At 39.4% G+C, this 21,140-nt stretch overlaps 2 protein-coding genes across 21 annotated transcripts in view; one reads left to right on the plus strand and one right to left on the minus strand.

Annotated features, from left to right (window-relative positions):
- The window catches only part of LOC18433330 (uncharacterized), a 37,387-nt gene extending 24,180 nt beyond the window's left edge, over positions 1–13,207 (plus strand). For all 20 annotated transcript variants that reach the window (XM_088862764.1, XM_088862791.1, XM_020666577.2 and 17 more), the window contains one exon: positions 12,702–13,207. In XM_088862764.1, the coding sequence (XP_088718890.1) occupies positions 12,702–13,027 (326 nt within the window). In that variant the 3' untranslated portion in view covers positions 13,028–13,207. The remainder of the gene's footprint in view (positions 1–12,701) is intronic.
- A 431-nt stretch (positions 13,208–13,638) lies between these two features.
- On the minus strand, positions 13,639–16,286 carry LOC18433329 (cytokinin dehydrogenase 4). The gene is made up of 5 exons (XM_006843423.4): positions 15,549–16,286; positions 15,166–15,293; positions 14,821–15,084; positions 14,431–14,693; positions 13,639–14,313 (listed from the first exon to the last, which is right to left on the minus strand). Exons 1-5 carry the CDS (start codon positions 16,282–16,284, stop codon positions 14,007–14,009), a joined length of 1,698 nt encoding a protein of 565 aa, XP_006843486.2. The 5' UTR covers positions 16,285–16,286; the 3' UTR covers positions 13,639–14,006.
- Between the last annotated feature and the right edge of the window lie 4,854 nt (positions 16,287–21,140).

Consider the following 21,140-nt stretch of genomic DNA (forward strand, 5'->3'; position numbering starts at 1 on the left):
CTTGAATATCAGCAAATGGAAGCTTTGGCTAAACCGTCTTTTCTTAAAACACAAGAGCATGTATGTCAAGACATGGGGCCTCTCTTTGATCACAACTATGTGGACGTGCCCCCCTTCTTTGCACTCTATGGGGGCGTGCCCATCCTTTTTTGCACTTTATGGGGCATGGCCCCTTCCTTTTTCCTTTCTAAGTCTGTGAGAGAGAGAGAGAGAGAGAGAGAGAGATGAGAGTAGAGAGAGGGTGGCGTGCCATCCTAGGAGGAAGAGAGAGAGATCAAGTTGCTCGTGGAGAATGGTCCCCCAAATATGATATATTTATAACTCAAAGGCTAGGGTTTTTGAGATTATGGTTAACTATCATTGTAGCGGTTCAATCTTGAACGTAGATCATAGGTAACCTGTGGGGTGAGAGATCTTAGTCATACAATCCTTAGATCAACCATCATACTCCAATGGAAGGTGCTAGAACTTTATCCTTCAGTTTCCTTAACCTAATCCCTTCAAATATTTTGTGTAAAGAAATATACCATGTAACTTTATTAAATTCCAATCAATCTCTACACCTTCCTATTTTGAAAACAATCATCTTTATTTCATAAAAAATTCTATTTCAATGTCAAATCACCTAGGTGGCTTCATGGACAAGCCATACTATTCACAAAATAGGAAAGAGTGGAGAACCCCACTTATGGATGACACAAGCTGGCCCCACACCCCACATAAGTGGGCCTAATGTGGTGGGATCTTGGTCCTATTGGGTTTTGTGGCCTTTAAAGGCCTAGAGAGTTTGTAAATATGATACTTTATAGTGGAGTATGCACTTCAGTGGGAATGTGTGTGTTGACTGACTAAGAGTGAGGCAGTTTATGGCCTTGGTCATGTTCAAAATCCTTACCCCTTGGCATGTGGCACTATCGAGCAGGGTTTACAATGGGTCATCCCTTGTTGAAGTCGAAGAGATGCCCATAAATGATGTTTTTAGTCCAGGAGAATTGTGTGGTCTCTTGTGTGCGATTGCAGGCGTATGAGAGCAAGGGCCAAAGGCTCAAAAAACTTCCGCAAGGCATGTGCACATGACAGCTGCATTACTGGGAAGTAGCCCTATAAAGGGACACGTGTGCATGTGCATAGAGAGAGGATATTTGCACTGTCGTGATAATTGCAATAACAAGTGCTAGACTTGCTTCTAAATGGGGAACTAAAATCCATATTCTAGGATCATGGTTCGACTGTTTTTTTTCCAACTTTGACAAGTCAATCATGAGCCCCTGTAATGAGATAGTGCGTCATGGGTCTTTGTGGGGTTGGATAAGAAAACAATAGTAGATCATGGTTCTTGGGATAAGTGGAGTGGGTCATGGGTCTTTGTTGGGTTGGATAAGAAAACAATAGTAGATCATGGTTCTTGGGATAAGTGGAGTACCCTTATTGTCGCTATTTTTGAGTCATTAGTACTAGTCGACTCCTTGTGTATTCTTTTTTGGTATTAAAAATGTTTTTATGATTTTTACATATTTTTCAGAATTTTAAAATATTATTCTGCTGTAATTTTCATTAAAGGGTATTTATAATATTTTTAAAACTTTCAATGACACGTGGGACCAAGGATCGAGCTCCACATGTGTGTGTGCATTTTGTTTTCTTGTGTGGGGCCCACATGAACACCCTTAAGGGGACACGCCACTTTTTTACTGGGAGAGGGAGGGGGCACAATTTAAATTCGTAAAAGATAGGAAATATTTTAATTTTAAGTAAGATTTGGTGTCCTATTCTAGAGGGACTTTTAAAATATAGATTATCTTTGATTTCTTCAAGATTATGGGAGATCTAGTTAATGATAAGATTGGTTATATTTTAAATTTAAATTGGAGTTGGATATGGGTCAAATTTTAAGGGGATGAAGTTCCTATTTTCCACCCAAAGTCATGATCGCTGATTTGTGGGATGGATGACTCTGATTAAATCTCTCTGACCCCATAGATTTCCTAATTATCTTAAAGGTCAAGCTGGAAATTAGTTAAGGCGTGCCTAATTTAGGGTTATGTGAGAGAAAGAAAAAATATGAAACCCTAAGTTAGGGTTTGCTGATTTTTGAAGAAAAGAGAGGTATATGAAGCCTAGTGAGAGATCAACTCACAATGTTTTGCCCTAGTTTGTTTCTATAGGGTTTCTACAAACCCTAGTTGAATTTTTGGGCTCTCTAAAACCTTAAAAAAAAAGTTATTGCTTGAAAAAACTTTTCTACCCCATAATTTTCAGCAACACCTAGAGGACTAAAAGTGTGTTTGGTTTAGGAATTACTGTGGGGTGTTCTAAGACCTGTGAGGGTAACTCCAAGCATCTATTAGTAAGTCTTCCTAGTTGATTCAATTAATTTGCAGTAATATTTCTTACTTTTTCTTTGGATTTCCAGGAAACATATATTTATTAATAATTGTACTAAAAATTATAGTAGAAGTTTATTTAAAGCTCTCTGATAGTTTCTATTTATTTTGGCAGTAAAAATAAAGATCCTAGGTTTTATCTAGGGTATTAATTTTGATTTACATCAGTATTTAAGGGCCTATGTGTGTGGAATTCAGGTATATTGAATAAAAGAAAAAAAAAAATTTTTAAATTTAATTCCTTGAGTTCAGTTATCATTTGTCAAAAAAAAAAATTTAATACCTTGAGTTCCACATAGCCACCTCTTTCATTGGTATCAAAGCCTCTATATTTTATTGCTACAGTCTAGGATTCTTTATTTTTATTTGAGTCTAAAAACATGGCATCAAAAGGTTTCTTAACTGAGTTTATAAAGTCTGAAAGATTTGATGGGAAGAACTATGCGAGCTAGAAGAAAAAATTAGACTGTGTTCTCTTCGAAGGACTTAGCCAAATGCTTAGTGATGACTCCCCACCTGTCCCGAGAGGAAATGCTTCTCAAAGGCAGTCCGTAAGAGATGCTTATGCTTAGTGGGAGCGCAAAAACACTTTACTGCTTATGGCTATAGATGACACCCATGCTCTTGAGTTTGAGCACCTGAAGATTGCAAAGGAGATTCATGAACGACTTGAGACCGATTATGCTTCACCTTCTCTCACTAGGAAAACAATGGCTATGAAACAATATTCAAATTTGAAGATGAAAGGAGGCAAGTTAACTGAGCATATACAATAGTTTAGAGCTTTAGTTCGTGAACTCGAGGCTGCTCAATTTAAGCCGGGTGAAAACATTCAAATCTGCCAGTTGTTGAATTCTATATTGAGCTCATGGGAAACTTCATTTCAGGCTTTGCCGCAAGAGAGAGTATGCTGAAATTGAACGAGATCATCACCAAACTTAAAGTCGAAGAAGAAAGGAGATTGTCTTGCGATGCATCAACCTTGAATGACTCCGTAAATCTTAAACCCAACTTTGGTTCATTCAAGTAGAAGAAGGGAAAGGCAAGAATAAGAGCAAAACAAATGAAATTCAAAAGGGGAATAATGGGCGTAAGAGATTTTAAGAATACCTAGTGCTATAATTGTAAGAAATTTGTGCACATTGCGAAGTATTATAGAGCACCCATGAATGCGAATCCCAAGGGCGATAGGGAGCATGCTTGTGTGATCCTTGAGACCATGCTAGCTGACCCTAAAGTGGGGTTATCGTGTTTTGATTCGGGGTCCACTGCTAATGTGTCAAACACAAAGAATGGGTATAGAAATTTTAACCCTGTTGCCCTTGCGGATCAATACATCTATATGGGTGGGAATCAAAAGACTGAAATTCTGGGTATTGGACATTTCATCCTTCAACTTGAGAATGCCAAAAGCATGATCCTAAAACAAACTCTTTATGCTCTTGAGATGAGGAAGAGTCTGGTTTCGGTTGCTAAATTGGCTAAGGTAGGCTACTCCACCATTTTTAGTGATAATAAGGTTGAAGTGAAATATGGGAATGAATCAGTCATATGAATGGTCATCTGGTAAATGGGTTTTTTTTAGTTGCAATAAAGAATTCCATTTCTTATATCTCGTGTTACAATAATAACAATGATGATGCGTATATATGGCGCATGTGAGCAGGGCATATAAATCCTAAAAGGATGGAGAGATTAAAGAGAGGGCTTATTAAATAATCTAAATGGAGACTTAACCAGAATTTGTGAATCATGTGTTCAAGAAAATCTGATCAAGAAATCCTTCGCGAAAGCTCAGAGAGCTACTAGCTTATTAGAGGTTGTCGATAGTGATATTTGTGAACCTATGAATGTGGCCACTAAGGGCCGCAAGAGGCACTTTATTACTTTTATTGATGATCACTCCTGTTTTAGTCATGTCTATCTATTAAGTGAAAAATCTGAAGCCCTAGACCATTTCAAAGAGTATAAGGCGGAGGTGGAAACCTAAACAAACCAGAAAATTAAAGTTCTTAGATCTGACAGGGGTGGAGAATATTTGTCACGACTATTTAAAGAATTATGTATTGAGCATGGTAATTATACATCAGTATACTATGTCGTACACTACACAAGGGGCAGCTGAGAGCTGAAATAAAACCTTGATGGAAATGGTGAGGAGTATGATGGGACATGCTAAACTCTCTAGATTTTTGGGGAGAAGTTGTTTTGACAACCGATTATATCCTTAATCGGACTCCCACAAAAGTTGTCCCACTTACTCAAGAAATTTTCACTGGTCGTGCTTCATCTGTTGATCACCTCAGAGTGTGGGGATGCTTTGCCCATATTCTAATACCCCATCAAAATAAGACAAAATTAGATCCTAAAACTGTTAAAGTCTATCTTCATAGGATACCCACCACATGGTAATACCTTTTTTATAATCCTGACACAAGGGCTATCCTTAGGGCTACCAATGGGCAAGGCTCGGTCCGGCCAGGCCCAGAGCCCGGTTAGTTCGGGACTGACCTCGCCCTGCCCGTTAAGGCCCGAATACTAATGTACAAAGCCCTGCCTGCCTGTTAAGGCCCGTTATAGACCATGCTTTATATTGGGTCTCAAGTAATTGAGCCATCTCAGCCTGCAACTCGTGCTACACCTTTTGAGACTTGAAAGGAATGAAATGAGTTAATACAAGGACAATCAATTCTCTCTTTCTCTCACTCTTTCTCTGTAATACCAAGGAAAATCAATGCTCTCTCTCTCTCTCAATGACCAGGACAATCAATGTTCTCTCTCTCTCTCTTTGTGTGTGTGTAAAGGCTCTACTCAAGTGGAAAGAATCCCAAACTTCAAGGGAAAAAGTATGGCTATTTCTCCCTCTTGAATTGAGGAAACCCAAACTTGCAGCAAAAGAATGATTCTTTCTCTCTCAAATCCAAGAGTTTGCCATCTCATCTGAAATGCAAGAGTTCTCTCTGTCTTCTCAAATGCAAGAGAATGACTCCCTCACAAATCAAAGGTACCCCATAAAAAAGTAAGCAATTTTTTAACTCTGTGATTTTGGCCTCAGAGGCTGACAATGACTTTGTGACACAAAGGCGAGAGAGAGAGTGAGGTGAGAAATTTAGGGTTTAGAAAGAGAGAGGCTTAGGTTTTTTGGTTGAAGGTAAAGCTAGAGAGAGAGAGGGAGAATGCTTTAAAGGAGAGAGAGACCATATTGTCCGGGCTTTTTTATTTATGTTTTTAGAGAGATTGATCTTCTTAGAGAGTGAGATATTGGGTTTTTGAGAGTTTTTTTAAAGAGAGAAATTGGGTTTTACATAGAGAAATAGATATTGGGCTCATAGAGTGAGAAAAGAGATATTTGGTTTCTAGTGAGAGAAAGAGTGGGTTTTAGAGAGAGATTGGGTTTTTAGAGAGAGATTGAGTTTCTAAAGAGAAAAATTGAATTTTTAGAGAGAGAATGGATTTTTAGATAGAAAAGAGAGATTGAGTTTCTAGAGAGGGTTTAAATTTATATATATATATATATATATATATATATATATATATTTGCCTTAGTCTAAACAATAAAATTTTGAAGATTGTGGTTTCTATTTAAAAAAAAGGCATGCTAAATGGGCCGTGCCGGACCTTATTGGCCCAAATGAGACATTTTTGAGCTTATAAGGGGCAGCCTGGCCCGTTGGACAAATTCCGGGCTTTTCTAGCCTGGCGCGGCCCGGTCTAACGACAATGCATGGTTTACAATGGCCCAGCCAGGCCCGAGGCCTTGTTAATGGCCTGTTAACATGTCCGTTGGAGGCCCTAAACCAGGCCTGGCTTTGTTCATGGGCAGCCCTAGCTGTCCTTGAGAGTAGGGATGCTCATTTCCTTGAGGAAGAATTCCTTGAGGTTCGTGCCACTTTGAAACAAGCTGAGTTTCATGAGATAGAAAATGACACAAGTCAGGCCTTGGATCCCGAACCACCTCGTCCTAGGAGAAGTAACTGAATTAGGAGAAAACCTGAGTTCTTTACCTGCCTAGGAGAATATTATGAGAGAAGCCATAACCTGTCATGAAAAAGCCCAATGGGAAGAAGCCGTGATTGATGGAACTTAATCAAATAAAACAATATTTGGGAACTAGTGAAACTACCACCTGATAGAAAACCCATGGGCTGCAAGTGGATTTATAAGAAGAAATTAAACTCGGAAGGGAAGTTGGTTGGAGAAATACAAAGCCAGATTAGTTGTTAAAGGGTTTACCCAGAAAGAAGGAATAAATTTTTTATGACAAGGCCTTCTCCCTTATATTAAAATTCCCCTTCATTAGAATCCTAATAGACAGAGCAAACCCATTTCAACTTTGAACTCAACCAGATAGATGTTAAGACTGCATTTCTGAATGGGGAGTTAAAAGAAATTTATATGAAACAACCAAAGGGCTTCATAGAAAAAGGTAAGGAAAGCCTAGTGTGCAATTAAGTTTCAGGAGACCTAGTCATCTGCTAGTTTTGTGCCTAACTAGGGAGACTATTGTACATGTGTCAAGGTCAATAGGAGTGACGTGGTTTTCATCTCTATATGTGGATGACATGTTAATTGCCAGTAGTTTGATGAGTCTCATTTTGGAGACAAAAGCTTTCTTGTTACAACATTTTGATATGAAGGATTTTGAAGAAGCATAATATGTTTTAGGAATCAAAATTACTAGAAACAGAAAAGAGAGAACTATTCAATTATCTCAAGAGGCATATTGTAAGAAAAATCTTGAAAGATTTGAAATAGAAAATTGTCAGCACATATTAACCCCCATTGATAAAAAGACGAAGCTTAACCTAGCCATGTGCCCCACTACTACAGAAGAAAAGGAAGCCATATAGAGAATTCCATATAGAAGTTCAGTTGGGTTAGTAATCTATATCAGGGACAAGACTAGATTTATCTTTTGCTATGAGTTTGATTAGCAGGTTTCAGAGTAATCCAGGAATGGAGCACTGGAAGGCCATCATAAGAGTTTTGCGATATTTGAAGGGAGTCGTTAATCACACACTCACTTATGGAGGAGGCATGGATATACATATACAAAGATATTCAGATGTAGACTATCAAGGCGAGCCAGATGAGATGAAGTGCACATCCGAATATATCTTCACTCTTGCAAGTGGAGCTGTTTCTTGGTACTCTAAGAAACATGATGTTGTTGCACTCTTGATTATAGAGTTAGAGTATGTGGCTTGTTCTCTTGTGGCTAAAGAAGCAGTCTGGTTGAAGAAATTCCAAAATCAACTTAGATTTGATCCATTGAAGTGCCCGTGTGTCAGAATCTTTTGCAACAACCAAGCAGCTATTGTATGTCAAAAGACTTGAGGTTTCACAAGAAATCGAGTCATATAAAGCCGTGCTACTACCACATTCTCATCGAGATCCGTGCAGGAGAGATTCAGATTGTATATCTCTCGACAGAGGCTATGGTAGCAGATCCTTTGACAAAAGGATTGGTTGCAAATGTTTTTTCCAAACATGTACTTGGGATGCACTTGAGAGAAATTGAGAGGGAGCGATTGTACGACCTTCATAGGCCAAGTGGGAGATGTTGGGTTTTGTGGCCTTTAAAGGCTTAGTGAGCTTGTAAACTGACCAATGGTTGGGCAGTTTATGTCTCTAATCATGTCCAAAACCCTTACTCCTGGGCATGTGGTACTATCAAGAAGGGTTTATAGTGGCTCATCCCTTGTTGAGGTCAGAGAGATGCACATGGATGGTATATTTAGCCCAGTAGAACTGTGCGGTCTCTTGTGTGTGGTTGCAGGTCTGTGATAGCAAAGGCTAAAGCGTCAACAAACTTACGCATAGAATGTACACATGACAACCGCATTACTGGGAAACAACCCTATAGAGGGACACATGTACATGTGCATAGAGAGAAGCCCCTTTGCACTATAGAGACAAGTGCTAGACTTTCTCTTAAAGGGGGAACTGGATTCCATATTTCAGGATCATAGTCCGACTGTTTGTTGTCCAACTTTGACGAGCCAATCATGAGCCCCTGCAATGAGACTGTGGGTCATAGGTCTTTGTTCGGTTGGATAAGAAAATGGTAGTGGACCATGGTTCTTAAAGCAAGTGCAGTGCCTTTATTGTTGCAATTTTTGACCCATTGGTAGTCCACTCCTGGTATATTTTATTTTGGTATTCAAATTGTTTTTATGGTTTTTACATTTTTTTTAGAATTGTAAAATATTATTTTTTTGTAATATTCATTAAAAGGGTATTTCTGAAATTTTCAGAACTTTATATGACATATGTGGGACCAAAGATCCAACCCCACATGTGTGTGCAATTTTTTTTTTGGTGTGGGGCCCATGTGACCCCCCTTATTAGGGGGACACCACTTTTTTAGCAAAAAGGGGGGGGGGGGGGCGCGGGGGGCCAGGGGGCCCGCCCTCTTTTAAATTTGTTTGTTTAAATTTAAATTATTTAAGTATATGAAATTTTTTAATTTTAAATAAGATATGGTTTCCTATTCTAGATGGAGTTTTAAAATATAGATTATCTTTGATTTCTTAAAGATTATAGGAGATCTTGATGATGATAAGATTGCTTCTATTTTAAATTTAAATAGGAGTTAGATATGGGTCAAATTTTAAGGGGATAAAATTCTTATTTTCCACCAAAAATCTTGATGGCTGATTTGTAGGATGGATTGCTTTGATTAAATCCCTCTGACCCCATAGATTGTCTAATTACCCTGAAGGTCAAGCTGAAAATTAGATAAGACATGCCTAGATTAGAATCCTATTCAAAGTAGGACGTATATCTTGTTTGTATTTAAACAAGATTTGAGACCCCTTCTCTCATGACAATAAGATTTCTCTCTCATGCCTTAAGATCTCTCTCTCCCTCTCACGCTACAATTCTCTCCCTTTCTATTTTTCACACACTTAGAGAAACAAAGAGGAGATGCCCCTCTTGCTCTCTCATGCCACCTTTTTGCTCTCCCATATTTTTTCTCACACATCTTTCTTTCCCCCATAGATGTGACACCACCCTCTCTTCGTCTCTTATTTTTGTAGTCTTCCAAAATAAGGAAATAGAAAGAAAGGAGGTGGAGCCATATGAAACCATAAGTTAGGGTTTGCTGCTCTTTGAAGAATAGAGAGGTATATGAAACCTAGAGAGAGATCAACTCACAAGTTTTTGCCTTAGTTTGTTTCCATAGGGTTGTTACAAACCCTAGTTGAATATTTGAGCTATCTAAAACCTTAAGAAAATGTATTGCCTAAAAACTTTCCCTATCTCAAAATTTCCAGCAACACCTACTGGACTAAAAGTGTGCCATTGGTTAGGGAATCAGGTGTGGGGTGTCTCAAGACCTGATGGTAACTCCAGGCATCTACCAGTAAGTCTTTCCAGTTGATTTAAGTAATGTTCAGTAATATTTTTTATTTTTTCTGTGAATTTCTAGGAACATATATCGTACTAAATGTTATAGTGGAAGTTTATTTAAAGCTCCTAGATAGTTGTTTTCGCAGTGAAATTAAAGATCCTAGGTGGTATCCAAGGTATTAATTTTGATTTATAACAATATTTAGTTGGCCATGTAAGTGGTATTCAAGGGTATTGAATTAAAAAAAAATGAAAACGTTTAAATTAATACCTTGATTTCTACATAGCCACTCCTTTCAAAGGCCCCATAATCTAAATTAAATTTTTAAATTAATAAATTGATTTTTAGAAAACCATAAATATTTTATTTTCTGGATATCTAAATACCAGAAATTTAGTATTAACTAATTGAAAATTCAATTTTTATAAAATAAAAATATCTAGAGACTCCTAAAAATTCATATTAATATTCTAAAAATCATTTAACACAAAATTAATCATTTGAAAAGTATTTTGATGGGAATTGGAGCCAACTTCTTTAAGAAAAATACAAATATACTGAGGCACTACATCTCTATTAGTGGCCATATCCCACTCTTACTTTCTTAAATTGACCCAATAGTTCCTATGACGTACAGTCCATCACAGGGGTTCATGATTGAACTACCAAAGCCAGCCATTAGGTGATGAGAATACAATCCTAGTCTATGGACTACAAGGTCCCCCCTAGGGACAAGCCTAGGTCACACAAACCTGTGCACTCTTATCGCAATTAGTGCACGGGGGGCTATCTTTTGCACATGTACATGTCACCCCCTCAATGGTGTTTGCTTTCCAATACGGCTATCATATGTACATGTGCAATGGTCATGATGAGGATTTGGCCCTTGTCCCTTCAGGCCTTCCAATTGCTCACAAGAGTCCCACTTTCCCTTGGCCAACCACTTTGGGAATCTCTCCTACCTCATCATGGGATAACCTTAAAACCTCGACGGTTGTGCCTTATGCCTAGAGATAAATTTTATGCTCAACCCGACTGGGTTTTAAGCTCAACCCTAGTCTTAGCATCGATGTTGCCAACTTCAGCCCCTTTGGACCATAATCTTTTGGTCCCCCTGGGCCGTACTCCCATTGGAGCTATCATATCACTATAGTCATAGTTTAACATGCTCTTGTAAGATCTTTAAATGGCCACATAACGCCAACAGTGCTGATGTTTGGGTCTGGTAGGCTCTCGTCCTCCTGTTCATTGTTCCTCCCTCTCTCCCTCTCAGGTAATATCTTCATTAAGCAGAACAAAAATATCTTCATTAAACAAACTAAACCAGTATAAAGATTGATATAAAAAATTTCAAAGACCTGAGCCCTCTGAAGACCAATTAAAATCTGCTAGGTAATGGCTTTGTTAGAGGAGATGCACCCAATCATCTTCAGCTGTATGATGAGAGAAAGAATGTCATAAGGAAAGATTTCTAGGAAAACTTTGTTGAGGCTGCTCCAAAAAATTCACCTTTCATAATAACCCCCTTTGAATTTTTCGAAGTAGATATCATCCCACCACCTCCTCACTTCCCTCCCTTTCATTTGTTATCTTTACCCCAATAACTTCCCTAAACAACTTATGCAATTTTCAATTAATTTTTTAGGTCTGCATATGAATATTCCCAAGAATTTAAAATGGTGCAATCTCTCACAAATGGAATCTGCGGATCCATCATACCTGCAACCACTGAAATTAGAAAATTCGGGATAGTCTTTGGCACATACAGGTGATTTTGTTTGGCAGAAAAGAACCCTACTCACGCACAGAAAGCTCACTCTGCTATGGTCTGATTCAATCAAGACATTACTTCTGGAAATTAGATTGTGTTGGAAATTTTATGGCTTCCACGTGAATGCAAATTGGAATTAAGAGCTTCCATTGTGGTACTGAAAGAACTTGCACGCTCTACTGTTCACAAGACACTTCTTTTCTTGCTTTGTTTCCTTTTGATAGTGACGTTGGATCTCTGGAAAGTATTTCTCATGTTATCCGATCAACTAATTCACCCGATGAATCTACAATTCATGGAAGCTTTGCTTTTTTCTGGTTCACAAGTTTGACATTTTTATATTGGTTTATAATAATCATAAAGACTTATCTTGGCAATGACTTTGACAGACCATATATACTGATAATAAGATAAAATTACTTCCATAGATTAGATAGTGCAAATTATACAAAGAATTTGAAGAATGCATAGTTCATTTATAATGTCCCCTTGAGTGATAACTTCTGTAGTTGAGAATTTTGGTCAGTAAGAGAGCATGTTATGAGGTTGTATTGCGGATTTTGGAATGTTCAAGGTAATATTCCTTACATCCAAGCATTCAAAAACAGAAAAAAAAGAAAAAAAAAGAAGAGGATCACAGTTCCAACAATTTATACTGACATAATTTTTTCTCCAAGATCTCACTCTCCCTTGAAAACATTGTATTCTTGAGATTGCATATGCCTCAAGTATACCATGTGGATTAATTTCTTCTTGCCCTTCTTATAAATACATGTCATAACATGAAATGTACGATGTCTCGTTCTGGTTCTCTATTTATAAGATGATGGAAACAACAACAGATTGATAGGTTACATATTTTTTTGCTTCCAAGAACGAGATATTCTTGCTTAAGAATGATATTTATTCTTTATTCTCGTCCAAATGCATCTTTCTTTGACAGGAGAAGGTTTCCTTTTTTACTTGTATTTTATAATATGTCATTTGAGAGGACAAGGTTACATGCATTGATTGTCAGAAAAGAACCGTATCTTGTGCCGATGTTCATGAGCACCACAATTTGTGCCCATATTTGTGAACAATCTGCTTCTAATTTGTTTGCTGAACTAATTATAGAATATGCAAAGAATTATAGATACTTTTTGAAAGTTAATTACTCCTTACATGCTGAGCTTTGTCTATGTTTTAGATAAGGATCAAAATAAAATGGGTGCTGGAGCAGATGAACTCGACAGCTTGATGGTTGACGCACATGATGGTACACAGCAGGGAGGAGGCAATCAAGAAGCTGCAGAAGTAAACATGGAGGCTACCATTACAGAGGATGATGTTGTAAGGGCTGGTGGTTTTGGAGCTACTGATGACATAGGCAGCTTCCTTCCTGTTGCAGTTGATTCCACTGACTTTGAGGCCTCACTACGTGATGCTCGGGACTATGAGGAACCACAGGGAGAAGTGTCTAGGCCTGGACTTGGCTGGGAAGGAGTTCCCCAAACCAAAATAGAGAAGTGCTAATTTCTGTAGTTCGTTTGAGTATTAAAGCTAGTAGACTGTATGGATAGTTCTTGAAAGTGGCTTTTGTAATTGTTCTTTTTATGCCCTGATGCTGGTCTTCTGTACTGAGAGTCTCAGATTAGGAATTTACTGTTTACTGCTTCCTGGTAAAAGAGGAATGCGATGTTTCATTTGTCTCAATTTGTAGTCCTTGCACTATTGCCTTTTGCTTGTTGATTCACTTAATATTTGGAATAGTGATTTGCATTTCATGTGGCTTTTTCCTTTTGCCTGTGTCTGTATATGTAGTAGTGTTTCATCGAAGGCTTTAGGGTCTGAATTGGTCCTTAAGGAAAGCGAGCTAGAGGTCATGCTTTGGAAATGACCTCATGCAGCATCCGTGAGAGCCCTTCATCTCATGTGCTCTGTTCCCTCTTGATGCTTATTGGATTAGGATATGCATTCGCAGAAGGTAGCTATATTTGAAGAATTCCCATCTACAACCTTCTCTCTCTCTCTCTCTCTCTCTCTCATTCTCTCTCAAATTTTTTTTTTTTTTCTTTCCTTTCTGCTCTGTTTGGCAATGATTGAGAAAAAGATTGCATTAACCCAGATGATGGGGTTCCTCTGAGTTTTCCTTGATAATTTGGCCCATCAGTTACTCCTCTAGGCCTTCCCTTTTTATATTGAATGGTAAAGTGTAACATGATAAATGTAGTACACTGTTCAGTATGATAAAGGTAACATTGGCTGTCTGTTGTGGACTAGGGGAGGAGTGATGTGAACTGTTCCTCCGTTCAAGTCTAAAGGCCAACTTGAATGGATGAAGGGTTCACATTATCCTTCACAATGGACTGCGATGTTACATATAGCATTTTGAATAGCATACTACAAGTATCATATATACAAATCCATGGAAAAGTCTGTCTTTTTGACCTAAAACTCATCAATGTATTCTTTTCCCCACTGTTGAATCTGTTTCACTTTTTATGAAGGTGGGTCATGCGAAGGCATTTGCTTTTGGGAAAATCCTCTGTCCAGGAGCTAGTATTGCCAAAGGATCATAAGCAGCTTTTCTCCGAACGAATTCTTGCCAACGGTGGCTGAAGTGGGCTGCCCACTCACTCTTCGTCGTATAATGAGGCAAGTATTGCTTCATCCCTATGCCTTGCTTTTCGCAAAACTCAAGAATCCTTCTATTTTGCGATAATGAGTGTTCTAAACTGTCGACGGTGGAAGAAGAGAGAAATGCCACCAGGTAGAATATATCTTCATTTGGAGTGACTGCAGATGTCCTATTGTCCCACCTGTTAGAAAACCAGAAGGATTAAAGTTATTATTAACGTTATTTTAAAAGCAAAACTGAAATTGAGAGAGGCACATTCTTTATTTTGCAATACATTTGGTTTTGGCTTGATTTTTACTTTTCTTTGTTAAGTGGATAGATGAGGATAGGGCCATTGCTGCTATCTGTGAGGAGCTTTCCGAAGATTTCTTCTGCAAAGTCATGGATGGTGCTTTGTGGAATGAGGAGGTTGAGCCACGGATGAGGAACCTCCCATAGTCCTTGAGCACGAAGCTTAACCTCAGAAGCATGGACTCTGTCTAGGAAATCTAAGTATGGAAGCTCTGAAGAGAAAAGAGTTGAAGGGATGAAGCTCAATTGAGCCAGTAGGCTTTCCACTTCCTGCAAAAAGACAAGCACCACAAAAAACATGTCATCATCGTCGTCGTCGTCATCATCATAATCGTCATTATTGTTATTAATGTCACTATTGAGAAAAGCAGATAGAAAATGAGTCACTGCGTGTCACCTGGTCTGTAGCATTTGCATTGTTGAAATCAAAGTTTTTGGCTATCTCGAGGCAGTATAGAGTTCTCCCATTGCTATTGAAGCGGCTCGCCTGAATTGGGTTCTCGGGGGTAAAGAAAGAGGACCTCCAGTTGTTTAGTATACCATTCCTGTTGATTATCACAAAGCCTTCCACGTAATCAAAGCCTTTCTCCAAGGATATGAGCAGCTCCTGGTCCTTGGTGAAGAGGGAGAAATCAGAGTACAGGACCCTGATCCATTTCACCTGCAGAGAGATGATCTCAAATAGTGTCAGATTTCTACCTGCAGTTTTCTCTCTTCATAGGAAAGGGCCCTTATGATTTACCATCTCAGGAGCCGGTTCGAGGGCAATCCGAGCCTTGGTTATGATCCCAAACTGCCCCAACCCGCCAAGAACAGCATGAAAGAGGTCAGCATTCTTCTGTGCAGAGCAGTTCACCACCTCCCCTTTCCCTGTAATTATATTTTACAACGAGAAAATCATTACAAAATTCAAAGCCAAACTATATGCAGTGAAAAATGTAGCCAATTTGGGTCATTTCTTTCCAATGAAATAATTGGCGGTGATGGGAGTGATAGGGGAACCCACCAAAAGAAGGTACTGCCCCAGTTGTTAGGGGTGGTGATGTCCTGTGTGGATTGTGGTATGTATTAGGATGCTGAAATAATATCTTCTCTTATTGGATGCTAAAAGATAAAATAACAAACCTGTAACAACCTCCAATTGGTAGACATTGCTTATCTGAGGCCCATATCGAAAGGCCTGTCCACTGATCCCTGCATTAGAGAGTGTACCCCCTACTGTGAGGTGCAAGTAGTCAGTCCAAGACCTTGGTGCAAGCCCACATTTTAAGGTTTGTCGAAGGACATCAATCCATAACTCTCCCCCTGAAACTTCTACATATGGTGACTTTCCCCCTTCGTGAACTCGCCTCTTCTTTGGATCGGCTAAGGACTCCATGTTCACTACTATGCCGTGAGGGGCCTGAGCCTGGCCTCGCAGTGAGTGTGCATGGCCTCGAGCTGCTATAGTTAGTTTGGAGGGCCCAAGGTCAAATACGTGTTGAAGTGTTTTGGCAATGTCCTGTGGAGACTTGGGACGAAGTATAGCAGAAGGCAGGGAGTGGTAGCAATCGCCAAAATCTCGGGAAGCGAGGTGGGTGTCATGGAAGCTCAAGTATCCCTCTAAATTGAGTGTCTTGAGAGATGAGAGGTCAGCGGAATCAAGTTCGAGGGTGGCGGAGACATGGTGACTGCTGATGAGTGCAGCTAGAAGGATGAGCAGCTTCATTTTCCCAGAGAGAGAGAGAGAGAGAGAGAGATTATGGGACTTGCTCGGTCGGCTTTGCGGGGAGAACTCAGAAGGCGTTGAAGCAAAGAAAGAGATAGAGAGACAAAGGCAGAGGGAGTTGAGAGAGAGAGAGAGGAGATACCAGTATTGCATGTATTGGGGTGAAGGATGGGGGAGAATTTAAAAGGTGGGGGTTGAAGAAGATACGCAGTCAACTGTTGTTGGTGTGCTCAAAGTCCGTATGAAGACTGCCTACCACGGGTGGGAAGTCAGATTTTCTTCTTTTTAGTCTAAGCAGGTTTCTTCTTGGATAATTAAGTGGGTGTCGGATTTTTTAAAGATGGTTCTGGTCGGTAAAAGCCACTCCATATGGGATAAAAAGAAGAAAAACAGTTAAAAAAAAAATGATGGAAATAATAATAAATTGGGGGGTGGGTATTAAGTCAGTTGGAGGCCCCACCTCTTGTGGGGGGCTGCCAACCAAGTGTCCCCCTTTTTGCACGTGTGCATGGAAGCTTCAGGGGTAGGGGGTCCCCCGTCTTTCTCTCTCCCTACAAACTCGCATCCCCACATTCTTCCTTGAATGGCCCCCCTCTTCTCTTTTATTTTTGCACATTCTTTCTCTTGAGAGAATCTCTGTTGTTATTTAATTCTCTCCCTGTATGCTCTCTTCCATCCATCTCCATTATCTCTATTGATGATCGCTCTCATTCTAACATGCTGAGCCAATTTCTCTTGTTGGTCTCCTCGTATCCATAGATTTATACATTCTCTCCCTCACGCCAGACCAAAAACTGTTTCTAGATTCTCTCGCTCTCAATTTTCACACACCTGTATCCACATGATCTCTCTTATCCCAAGCCACATTCTCCCTCACAACTTTACATCCCAGTATCCTTTCGCCTCATTCTCACACGCATGGATTCATAGTTTCTCTCTTCTGTTCCCCTTATTTCTCTCTCAAACCCAGTTTTTCTCTCTCTAGATGGTTTCAAGGACAACATGATTGGAAAGGCTTAGACAGGTGTGGGGGAGCTGGTGACACGGTGACATTTAGATTCCACCGTGGTTACCAAAATGAATGTTGCGGCCGCGGTGGGGTCGGCCTGACTTCTACACTTGTTCTCTCCTTGTGCCTGTGGCTACCGTAAGTGGCACAGTAGGCCCCTCTCCTAGGGGAAACACATTGGGATTTTCCAATTTATTATATAAAGATTCTCAGTGTCTTCTTACTTGCTTGGTCCTGTGGCCCCACCCTGAATGTGGACGTGTATGGGCTTTATCATTTTGAGTGTGGAGTTAGGGGACATATCAGATACACGTGTCAGGTCGATCACCAATCTTTCTTGAGGTAGATGGTGGAGATTAAGTTTGCGGTTTGAACTTTAACCATCTCTGAGCTATTGTTCATCCCCTCATGGGTGGACGAGTCCCATTGTTCATTGCACAATTAACAGTAACTGTATGTTACGCTTTGTACAGTATTATGTAAGTAGAGTGAAAAATTCTACAATACCGCTGGAACTAACTGCCCTCGGGCGATCCCATTCTAGGAGTATTCTTTGGGTACCCTGAATGTTGAGAAAGCGACTCTTCTAACCTAGTTATTAACGTCGGAAAACTAAAATTTCAAAATCATGATATGCAGGTGCCAAAAAAAATCTCAGAATTGAATAACGATTGTCCGATTTTTGGGTGATGAGATCAAGTGTTTAAAAATTTCAAAGTTCAGTTTTTCTTCGAAAGTACGCATATAGTGATTTCTTAGGTGAATCCCGAAATATCAGACCAATTTTTTTTTCATAGTAGCTTTTTCACCTAAGGAGTGAGTGTACAATATCCTCCTGAACATTGTATGAGTGCTTATAATGCTACGGGTGCTTATAATGCTATATTGTGCATTGTAGAATACCATCTCATAGGAGAGGGGTGGTAATAGGCTGGACAATCACACCCATCTTGATGGCCCTAGAATGGGCTCATGCCACTAAATTTGGCCTGAGGGGTGGGCCTGTCCCAAACCATAGGCTCTGTATTGGGCGAGGCCAATCCTAGGATAGGGGTTGTAGCCCCAATTGAGGTCAGCCTACTGCTGCCCACTTTTCCTTTTTCTTTTATGAATTCAGAAAATAAAAAAAAAAGAGAAACATCTATTGGCCTATGCCTACAACCTGTTAATACGGTTGGGTTAGGCTACCTGGGGCCTGTCTTGGGTTAGGCCTCATTTGGCACGGGCTTGGGCCAGGTTGGGCTTAGGCCAACCTACTGTTACCCTTACCACGTAGATGGTGCCTTCCACGATGGATGGTTGAGATGACCTGTAATTGTATTGAAAGAAAATGGGTGATATTTGTTATGGTCTATCCCTCCCATTGATAGTGAACGTCTAACAATGGATAGCATTCTGTACTCACGATATGCATATTATAATGGGAAAAGTTTATATATAGAGCCGAGGCTCTAAACAATCAAATTAGAGCCTACCTCAAAAATTTCACTAGAAGAGACTATTTTGATGCCCATATATCTTCAAATCGATCATCTCGACATCAAGATGCATGAACATGAGCAAAAAAATGGATTTTAAGTTATGAAAATAGTGTATTTTATAATGCATTTTTGGACCATCAATTTTCAAGATTTTCAAATTTTTATAGATCTGTCGATCTATACTATTTTTGAAAGTTTAAACTTTATCAATAAAGATGAAAGTATATTTTAAGATTATCACAAAGATTTCCAGTATTGAAGCCACATTTTTCGACACTATTTGAAGGTAGGCTCTAATTTGATTGTTTAGAACCTAAGCTCTATACAAACCGCACCCTATTATTATTAGGGTTGGCAGTAAGCTCGGTAGCTTGGCCAACTTGGTCTATCTAGCCTTGAAAAACTAGGGCCTGGGCCAAAAAATGTGGCTTGAGGGTTGGCTAGGTCTTGAGAGCTTGGTTGGGCTTGGGCTAGAGCTACGATATGGCCAAGTAGGCTCGATCCTTTATTTTTCCTCAATTTGTTTTTGCTTTGGTCTACTGCCTCGACAAGGCTAGGGTTGGGCCTTGGCCAAAGGACCTCTTCGACCTAGTTTGGATAGGGCTGAGCTTGGGCCAGTCCTATCGAGGGCACGATCAGGCTAGGGTTAAGGCTGGCTTGGCCCACTGGCAGCTTCGATACTTTTACCAAAAGGGAATTACAATAAATGTAGAATCTCCCTTGTTTGAAACTTGCTAATATCTCTGGCAAAATGAAATTTATCCCAATATTATATCTAGGAAAAAGTTCATACAAGGATGACACCTTAAATTGTAGAATTAAGGTGTACCTCAAAAATCCATTGGAAGAGGCTATTTTGACGTTGGAAAACCATCTAAATGATCATCTCAAAATCGAGATATATGCATATGGGAAAAAGAAGAAGAGATTTTAAGTTTAAAAAATAGTTCATCTTACAACTCATTATCAAGACCACTCGTTTTCAAGAACTTCATGCGTTTATAGATATGCTTGATTTGAACTATTTTTAGAGTTTCAAATTTTATAATGAGGGGCGAAAATAGATTTTTAGATTATCCTAAAAAAATTTTGACACCAAAATTATATCTTATGATGAAGTTTGGAGGTTTTGGATATCTGCTTAAAGACATGGAAGAGAATGGGTGAAAGTAATAGGCATATGTTTGAAGATATTTTTCAGTGCCTTGGTCCCTGATGTGGAATAAAAGAGGAAGCCAGTCAATAAAAGCCTCGACATACAATGAAATTTCCAACAGTTTTAGAATTGCCTTAAAACGGGTCATAACCTTCCTAAGCACATCAAAAGACCACTTGTCAAGTTTCATCACAATCCGACATGTCTGAGGCAATTCAGAAAAAGAAATCTCTCACACATGCATACGCTTCACCTAAAGGTGGATATCTAGTTTTCCTGAACGATCTATCAATATGCATGCCGTGTGATGGAACATGGATGAGGTTTTGACCCCCATCTTAGTAGGCCTACCATCATATACAAGGGTCACACAGTCCCTCGTCTCTCTTATCTAAGCATAAGATCCAACCTCATCAAGGGCTAACCCAAAACCCTCATCGGTTAATTCTTTATGCGCAGGTACCTTGGGTTTTTCAACCGACTGGCCTAGATTGATAAGTACAGTCCGGCATAAGCAAACATCATTCGTTTAATATGGTCATCTAGGGACTACACTCCCACTGAGTTTATGTTTCACTATAATAAAAGTATTTCAATACACACTCATAAGGCCTTTAAAGGCCATATAAACCCAACATCTCCCACTTGGCCTTTGAAGGCTTTACATTCTCTCTTTCTCACTTTATCTCATCCCCATCTCTCTCACATGTCTTACAAAAACATTAGGAACAACCCCCTTAGTCAGAGGGTCTGCAATCATCCAATATGTAGATATCTAACAGATATTGATCTTTTTCAATCTCACCTCATTTCTCAGGTGATAAAAATAAGGCTTAATATACTTGGAGTTCTTGTGAAACCGAGGCCCCTTAGAGACGCAAATAACAGCAGTGTTGTCGCAAAAAAATTGCTGCCTCACAACGTACATGATGAAAATTAAGTTGATTAAGAAACTTCTTAATCCACACGGCCTCCTTGGCTGCTATACAACATGCCACATACTCGGATTCTATAGTGGACAAGGCCACAATATCTTGTTTCTTTGAGTTCCAAGAAACCACACCCCCTCCAAGCATAAACACATACCCAGATGTAAACTTCGCATCATCTGGATTCGTGAGATAGCTTGCATTTGAATATTCCTCTATTGCTTTTTCAATTCTCCCTGTATATGTGAGCGCATAGTTCATGGTCCCCTTTAAATATATGAGAATTCTTTTTACAGCTTTTCAATGCTCCTCTGCTAGATTACTTTGGAAATGGCTCACCAGACTCATGACGAAGGACAATCAGGCCTTGTCCCCATCATGACATATATAAAGACCCAACTGCGGTCCTATATGGTACTCTTTTCATGACTCTT

The sequence above is a fragment of the Amborella trichopoda genome, chromosome 1, assembly GCF_054954075.1.
Source record: "Amborella trichopoda isolate Santa Cruz 75 chromosome 1, AtrichopodaSantaCruz75HAP2 v2.0, whole genome shotgun sequence".
Taxonomy (NCBI): domain Eukaryota; kingdom Viridiplantae; phylum Streptophyta; class Magnoliopsida; order Amborellales; family Amborellaceae; genus Amborella; species Amborella trichopoda.